A 9,183-nucleotide genomic window follows, 5' to 3' on the forward strand; every position below is an offset into this window, starting at 1 on the left:
TTCCAATAGGGGCTAGTACACATTCCTTGACGAACGAATACAATACATGGAGTCTTTCGAATTACCCTGATTGGAGTTCCAATAGGGGCTAGTACACATTCCTTGACGAACGAATACAATACATGGAGTCTTTCGTTCTTTGAGAGCGAGTGAATCGATTCTAATTTAGAGTAGGATTCCCGATTCCACTCCGAAAGAGATGTGACTTCCCATCCTGCTGGGCTTTATCCGTTCGCTGAGCACAACAGAATATAGAGGAATGTCAATCATTGAAAATTTGAATGAAAGAAAGATAGCCTTGCAGCAGCCGGAGACATTTGACTAAAACGAAAAATGAAAGACCGAAGGGCGTAAAGCCAAGTCTCGACTAAGACCTCGGATGGGATATTCTAAGGTTTAGTGATGGGATATTTTTTTCTAGGAGTACAAGTTGTTGATCTACCTGACTCCGCCCGATCCTTGAGGGGGGGTTGGGCAAAGCCTAATGATCCGTACCCTTTCTTGTGGAATCTGGAGAAGAAGCTTTTGAGGAATATAACTAACTCTTAAGAAGGCAGTGGCAATCTCTTTTTTGAATAAATAGCCGTAGGGCTCGCCGACTGACCTTTCTTTCTTTATCGGCCCTTCTATCCTATCTAGTATGAAAAAAATGGGTACACCCCAACTTAAACCAGGCTTTCCACTAAATAGAAAAAGAAGTCATACAGAAGAACTAATGGATCGAACTCATCCTTGGTTGAAAGATATCGGCCTTAGCATTGCGAAACGAATGTTCTATTTTGAGTTGAAACACCTTATTAATTCAACTAACTGTCCTTTTAAGCAAGAGTTGGTTTAGATCAATGAATGAGAAGGAAGAGAGTGAATAGGGCACAGGAAATTCAGTCATCCAGATTCGGAGCGGGAAGCAGGCATTCAGGCTGTGAGGCAATGAAATTGTTAGCTTTCATTCATTCAATCAGCTTGGTTCTTGGCTTTGCCATTTCCTCTCTCAAGCACTACTTGAAATGAAAGTGCAAGATCAAAGACTGATTTAAAACCTCGTTGTCGCCGAGTCAGTTCTTATCGCCGAATACGCAACAAGCTCATGCCTGAGTCATGGGACATTCCTTTCTTCAGTTGAAGCAAGTCATTTTGCTTTCTTTCCTTCTCTGTCGGCTGGCTAACTAGAAAAGCACGCATTCAGCTATGGTGGACTAGGACGACTCTTTTCATTGGTTTGGCATTGAGTAAGCGCGACACTTAGAAAAGAGAATCCCGGAAGACGAAGATTTCATTCTCATAATCTGATTTTATTCTCTCTTTAGAAAGAGTGACCTGTCTTCGATTCAAAAGCTGTAGCTTGTTCGGAAAAGAAAAGAAAGAGGTTGTAACCCACCCAATACTTGCTTACTGAGAGACCTTGTTCAAAGGATAAAAGGAAGAAGAGGTTGATCACCTCTTTAAAAGGAGATTCACTAGTAGACTCAGACATATACAAGGAAGAGTTGTACTCAGACTCTGACTCGGTTTCAGACTTGAACTCTGGTTCTGACGCTAGATACATGGGTCTGGACTCTTCCGCGAGGTACCAATTCTGGAGTGGAAGACCGAATCAACCTTATTGGCTCAATTTCCCATCTTCAAAGACAAACATTATCAAAGAGAGATGCATCCATGTTCTCTTCCCAATCCTTTTCCATCAGCTGGATCGGCTCACAGTCTTCTAGCTTGAGGCTGGTATCGAAGAAGATTTCAACCTCCAGCATTCATTCTCTTTTAAGTAGTAGGGGCAGGCTCTTTCGGTGTATTATACACAAAGAAAAAAAGAGAGGGGAAAAGCCAAGGCACTTGAGTTTGCCTATGCGTTCTAGTGGCTATCCAAGTTGGTTTCTTCATCAAACTTGTTGATTTGACATCCATGAAACTCTAGATTCAATCTTCATGAATTATAAGCCAATGCATACCGAGTTATGAGGAAAACTTATTTACCATTCAAATTTCAAAATATTTGAAGTTTACTTCTTTTATTCAACTTTCAAAATAAAGATTTTGTAATAGATTTGTAATTAATAACAGAAACTTAGAGTTATATAGTATGTATTAATAACAAAAAAAAAAAATTAAGTTACACTATGATTTGATGAGTTTGTAAAGAAATTTACCTTCTGTCATGACTTGAAATATACTATAAATTATATGGAATTAATATTAATATTCTTAAGAATATATGAATTTAATATTAATTTTTTTTAAAATAACATCTCTCAATGAATAAAAAATTTGAATAAAAGAACAATAATTTAGTTTATTACACAATTCAGTTTAAACTAGGTTCTCCGTCACGATCCATTGCTGGGCTATTCGATGCATTATCGTCTACAACAACTTTTTCATCATTATCGCTGGAATCACCTCCTCTACAACGTTCAATTGTATTACAACCTCTTCCATATGGATTTGCAGGAGTTTATTTACAAAGTTCAGGATGTTTTGGGCTACATCCAGGATTAAGGTTGCCTTTCAAAGGGTCGTAACCGATGTATTGTATTGCATTTGTTATCTCAATCATGTCAATGCTAACAAAGAGAACCACAATTAAAATAATCATGGTTCCCTTCGACATGATGATTATCGATAACAAAAACTAATATAAAAATAAATTTTGGAATGATTTGATTGGAGATATGGGAGATGTATTTATATATGCACAATTAGTTATTTTTAGTTTTTTATTTATATCCCCTCAAAATCTAACTCAACAAAAACACGTTTAAATTGTATGGTTAAACAAGTTTTTCGGTTCAACAAAATGACAACCTTATTTTATTTCTTCAATATCTAACACAAGAACTTATTTCTATTTTAGTAAATTCTTTTCTAAAAAAGAAACTCAAAATAAATGCGATCATCATCGAAAGAGTCTAAAGATACCATATTGAAATTAAAATGAGATTGATGTGAATAATTTTTTTTGATATCTATGTAGAGATCTATTGATACAATATTTTTTAAAACAATAAAATATAGTAAAAAAATTACAAGAGCCAATACATGACTCAAACCTATTTCAAATCTGATACTCATATTCTTGATTCTTTGATACTGTCTCACTGCTAAAAGTCATGTAAGTTTAGAAACAATAGCACGAGTATAAAAATTCTAATTAACACTCCAAAAAATATTAGATACAATAGCTTACTAAAAACGCTATCGCAGTCATTCTACAATGTTTTTCATACATCGTAACAATCCATGTTATAAAAAGTCTACTTTTTATAATGCGGGTTTTGGACGACCTATATATGACGGATCATTTATTCTTCGCCTGATTACTTGCGCGATTCTCTTGCGACATTTCTCTCTCTTCTATATGTCTTTTTCTATATATATTTTTAAGTCGAAAAAAACAGCATTCAAACATGCAACTTTTTTATTGGTTTAAGTGATACAACCGACTTACTTTAAGAGAATAAATTATTTTAAAAAAAACAAAAGTTAAAATAATCTTAACATGTTACGATTTAGAAAATTTGTATATAAAACAAAAATGATCATTCTATGAACCATCTAGGAAAGCAAATTTAGTATTCATACTCATTTTCAATATTTATTTAATTAATTTAAATTTAGTTTAGTTAAATTTAATTTTGATGAAGAAAATTAGCTAGTTTGTTTGAGAAGTTAAAGGGAAGACTTAAGATTTTCTGAACAGAGGAGGGGTGTTTTGGTATGTGGAGACGGTCTAATATTTTTTCAATTTCCACCATATATAATTGCTTTGAAACAACATCTAACTATTTATTGATTTTTTTTATATTTTATTTTAGTATATTTTTAGTTTTTAATTTATAAAAAGTATTGATAAAGAGCTAAGGAAAAGTCAATGGCCCACATCTAGTGTAGTGGTATCATAGTACCCTCCCGTGGTATTACTCGAGGCTTTATGACATAAATCCCAACATCATAGACTCTCTCACGGTACTAATCATGGTTCGATTCTCTGAATGTGCATTTTCTTAAGCTTTCTTGTAGATCAATTGTCTAATTTCTTAGATGCAATCAAGAGAAAATAGTAGTGAAGAGGCTTAGACTTATGGGCCTTATAGGGCTAGATTGACCAAGCCATAGAATTGGCTAACTTTATGGTCTAACTAAAACACACAGTACTTCCCACCTGGAAGTGCAATGTAGTGTAGTGGTATCATAGTGCCCTCCCACGGTACTGACCGAGGTTCTATTCCACAGATGTTCATTTTTCAAGCTTACTTCCCACTGACTACTTTATGAGTACTGACTGGGGTTCGATCTTGTAGGTCAATCTTCTAATAGTAGTGAAGTGATAGGGCTAGATTAACCATGCCAAACTTACTTTATGGTCCAACTAAAACATACATTACTTCCGATGTGCGCTATCGCATCTAGTGTGTAGTGGGTACCCTCCAATGGTACTGACTGGGGTTCGATTCCCCGGGTGTGTATTTTTCAAGCTTACTTGTAGGTCAATCGTCTAATGACTTAAGATGAAATAAAGAGATTAGAAATAAGTGGCTAAGTTAAGCCTCCTATAATAGTAGTGAAATGCACATTTTGTTGTTGTGAATGTATAAAAAGGAAATCATATTTAGTTTTAAATATACTTTAAGATTACCTGTTCAATCGAGCTCAATCTAAACTTCTACTCACAAATTTTTGTAACCTTGTATCGAACTATTAATGTGTAATTTATTACTAAAACTAAAAATATACCTACAAAATGTTTGTTCTACTAGTAATACATTTGATTAATTGTTTAACTAAAACAATGCCACCATTATCCAAACCAAAGAATTTGATTCAAAGCTATCTCCTAGCAAAGGAATCTGAAATTAGTCTTTGTTGTAAGATTCGGCTATATCAATATGAATAGCGTTCAACCACAACTATAAATATCGAACTTCAACTATTCATGAACAAAGTTTGTTGAAATTATCAATCAAAGGTGTTCCTAAATGAGGTGTGAAGAACTGTTTCTTCAAATCTAGTTCCAATTAAAAATGTCAATGAAGAAGAATTGCAAAAAGTCGGAAGGTTTGCAATGAAAGTGTATAACAAGAATGGTGAACGTCTCATTGACTTGCGTGTGGTGAATGGTTTGTCTTATACGATCAATGGAGGTAGAATAAGAATTTTTATTATTGTGATAGAAGCTATAAATGACGATTGTATTCCTTGGTCATATAATGCAAAGGTAGACTACTATGTGTTAAACCGTATGATGTCCCAACTCTTATCATTTTCTAATATATTTCTCAAATATATTTCTCAAACGCAAATTTAGTATTCATACTTATTTTCAATATTTATTTAATTAATTTAAATTTAGTTTAGCTAAATTTAATTTTGGTAAAAAAATTAGTTGGTTTGCCCGAGAGGTTAAGGGGGAAGACTTAAGATCTTCTGCACACAAGTGCGCATGGGTTTGAACCCCATGGCCAACAACTAAAGTGATTATAAATAAGTGGCTATAAGTGCACCTAGAAGGGACAATAGTGAAGAGACTTAGATTTATGGGCTAGATTATCCAAGACATAGAATTGTTAACTTTATGGTCAAACTAAACACAACTAAGGCGTGCTACATTGACCAAGCCAAACTTTATGGTCCAATTAAAAGAAATTAGTCGAAAGTGCACCTAGGAGAAGAGAACCCCTAAAGAGTGCACCTAGAAGAATCCTTAATCGGGCAGTAGTGAAGAGACTTAGATTTATGGGCTAGATTAACCAAGACATAGAATTGCTAACTTTATGGTACAACTAAAACACACACTACTTCTCACTTGGATGACACAACTAGTGTTGTGCTATCATAGTACCCTCCCACGGTGTTGATCGGTGATAAGTATCTTACTCTCTGTGCACCTAGATTGACCAAGCCATAGAATTGACTCACTTTATAGTCCAACTAAAAGACAGTACTTCCCTCCAGGATGTGCACATCTAGTGTAGTGGTATCACAGTACCCTCCACCTAGAAGAATCCCTAATCGGGCAGTAGTGAAGAGACTTAGATTTATGGGCTAGATTAACCAAGACATAGAATTGCTAACTTTATGGTACAACTAAAACACACACTACTTCTCACTTGGATGACACAACTAGTGTTGTGCTATCATAGTACCCTCCCACGGTGTTGATCGGTGATAAGTATCTTACTCCCTGTGCACCTAGATTGACCAAGCCATAGAATTGACTCACTTTATAGTCCAACTAAAAGACAGTACTTCCCTCCAGGATGTGCACATCTAGTGTAGTGGTATCACAGTACCCTCCACCTAGAAGAATCCCTAATCGGGCAGTAGTGAAGAGACTTAGATTTATGGGCTAGATTAACCAAGACATAGAATTGCTAACTTTATGGTACAACTAAAACACACACTACTTCTCACTTGGATGACACAACTAGTGTTGTGCTATCATAGTACCCTCCCACGGTATTGATCGGTGATAAGTATCTTACTCTCTGTGCACCTAGATTGACCAAGCCATAGAATTGGCTAACTTTATGGTCCAACTAAAAGACAGTACTTCCCTCCAGGATGTGCACATCTAGTGTAGTGGTATCATAGTACCCTCCCACGGTACTTGTAGGTATTTTAGTTATTAAATATTACATCACTGATATGATCTTATGTCCATATCAGATCATAGATATGATCTTAAGCTAAATTCTTTGTTTTGGCATGACATTCTGCTCTTTGTTAGGATTTTATTTTTATCTTCGGTTAAGCATTGTACTGACTATAAATATAGTCATTCTTCACATGATAAAGTACCGAATTTCCTTCCTTCTGCAAACTTATCTTCATTAAATTTATCATTTGGTATCAGAGTCTTGTCTCTTTCTTATCCTTCCTTCTGCAAACTTATCTTCATTAAATTTATCATTTGGTATCAGAGTCTTGTCTCTTTCTTATATTCATTAAATTTATCATTTGGTATCAGAGCCTTGACTCTTTCAGCCGCAGCTATAGATGACTACTGAAGGCATCTTTGTTCGACCAGCAATACCAAAATTTGTTGGTCACTACGATCATTGGAGTACGTTAATTCAGAACTTTCTTCGCTCCATAGAATATTGGCAAGTAGTTGACTCTAGGATTTCAACTGTAGCAGATGATGCTGAATACTCATATGAATAGATGGAGGTAGTAGATCAGAAATTTAAAGACTTTAGAGCTAAGAACTACCTTTTCCATGCCATCAATCGCTAAATTCTGGAGACTATTTTGGATAAAGAAACTTCGAAAGGAATTTAGGATTCAATGAAGAAAAATTCCAAGGAAATACAATGGTGAAATGAGCACAACTACAGGCTCTGCACAAGGACTTTGAGGCCCTTCATATGAAGGAAATACAATGGTGAAATGAGCACAACTACAGGCTCTGCACAAGGACTTTGAGGCCCTTCATATGAGGAAATACAATGGTGAAATGAGCACAACTACAGGCTCTGCACAAGGACTTTGAGGCCCTTCATATGAAGGAAGGTGAGACTGTTTCTGATTTCTTTTCTCATACTCTCACCATTGCCAACAAAATGCGTTTTCATGGTGAAAAGATGACTGATGTTAGCATTATTGAGAAAATCCTGCGCTCCATGACTTCAAAGTTTGATTACATGGCTTGCTGCAATAGAGAATCCAACGATTTAAACATCATGACAAATTAATGAATTGCAAAGACATAATGTGGAAGAGCAGACATTGAAGATCACTGTTGACAGCAATACAGGGAGAACAAATCATGGAGGTGGCACAATTCGAGGTAGAGGACGAGGACATGGGAGACCAGGTTTTAACAAAACTCATGTTGAGTGTTTTAATTTTTATGACCATTGCTTCTCCTGTCATATGTTGTCATATGTTAAAGAGATGATAGAACAAAAGGAGGACTCAACAGATTGTTTGTTTGAAATAGAAGCCTTCAGAATGTTCCAACTTTTCAAAAGAAATGTGGACAAAGAAACTGGGACAAATATTTTAGGTTTGAGAATTGATAGAGGTCGAGAGTTCACATCTACTGAGTTTATTGAGTTGTGCTCAAATCATGGAATACATCGACAATTCACTAAAACCTGCAGACCACAGCAAAACGAAGTGGCAGAAAGAGAAAACCACTCGGATGAGGAGGTTTATGTGGCACAACCTTCTGCTTATGTGATCAAGGGAGATTTGGAGGATAGAAAAAGTACATCAGACAGAGGATTAACAGAGATGTAGTTAGGTTTCACTGGCGGTGGACCTCCGGATTTGTAGAATCTAGACTCGAAGAAGAAGATGATGAATCATCTCCCTCAGGAGTTGGAGAAATAGCTTCTTGAAGATAACGACGACAATAATGGAAGTGATGCTGCGTCTGTGATTACGAGTTCGACTAGTGCTTGGTGTGAGACAATGTATAAGCTAATTAGTTTGACGGCGCCGCCGAATCAAAAGCCTCTGTTTCATCTTCTTCTTCTTCGTTATGTCATCCTATGTGGCTTCTCCGTCTTCCAATTCTTGAAAATAGTCTGTAATCGAGGTTGCGACGACCATTTCTATGGGGAAATTGGAGGTTGTGGTGAGATTCTTGCACCGGTTGTTAAGATTTCGAATGCGAGAGAGTTCTATGTAGAGATTAGCATAGTACATGGTTTTCGCTCTAAAATCGTGGATAAATCTAACGGAATTTTTGCCACCTATGGTGTAGATTTTCGGCAATGAACATTCGGCAGCAACTCAGTCGCTTTACTATGTTTCTGGTTGCTTTAAGCTTGCTTTCATGGCTACGAGTCTCGCAATTCTTGAGGCTATAAAGGAAGATGATCGAAAACTACACGGTGTGGATTTTAATATCAGGAAGGGAGGTCAGCATATGAATCTAATCCCCCTTCTCTTAGGTCATTAGGAAGAGAAGGTTGTCATGAAATTGACGGCGGTTGTGGCAGACAATGGTGGAGATGAGAGGTTAAAAAAGGTCGGCGAGTCACAGAGTCAGCTGGCAAAAGAATATGATGTTGGGTTCAAATTCAACATGGTGAAAATGGAACTAGCGGAGATGATGTGCGAGTCACTCGGGTGCGATGGAGATGAGTCACTAGTAGTGAATTTTGCTTTTAAGTTGTATCAGATGCTCGACTAGAGCATGTCAATAGAGAAAAGATCCGAGATGAGTGTGTGTCAGGT

General features: G+C 36.3%; 1 protein-coding gene across 1 annotated transcript; it reads left to right on the forward strand.

The window, feature by feature from the left end:
- The first annotated feature begins 7,890 nt into the window (after positions 1-7,890).
- LOC111462012 (scarecrow-like protein 8) lies at positions 7,891-9,139 on the forward strand. The gene is made up of 4 exons (XM_023105661.1): positions 7,891-8,206; positions 8,342-8,595; positions 8,708-8,864; positions 8,946-9,139. Exons 1-4 carry the CDS (start codon positions 7,891-7,893, stop codon positions 9,137-9,139), a joined length of 921 nt encoding a protein of 306 aa, XP_022961429.1.
- Positions 9,140-9,183: the final 44 nt, after the last annotated feature.

Source organism: Cucurbita moschata, unplaced genomic scaffold (assembly GCF_002738365.1).
Source record: "Cucurbita moschata cultivar Rifu unplaced genomic scaffold, Cmos_1.0 Cmo_Scf00026, whole genome shotgun sequence".
Classification (NCBI taxonomy): domain Eukaryota; kingdom Viridiplantae; phylum Streptophyta; class Magnoliopsida; order Cucurbitales; family Cucurbitaceae; genus Cucurbita; species Cucurbita moschata.

Bases quoted from the DNA above. Each gene is read 5' to 3' on its own strand.
- LOC111462012 (XM_023105661.1), top strand. From the start codon at position 7,891: ATGATAGAACAAAAGGAGGACTCAACAGATTGTTTGTTTGAAATAGAA. The intron at 8,207-8,341 runs GTACATCAGACA...AGCTTCTTGAAG, and splicing joins AGATTTGGAGGATAGAAAAA to ATAACGACGACAATAATGGA. The intron at 8,865-8,945 runs GTCAGCATATGA...CGGTTGTGGCAG, and splicing joins TTTTAATATCAGGAAGGGAG to ACAATGGTGGAGATGAGAGG.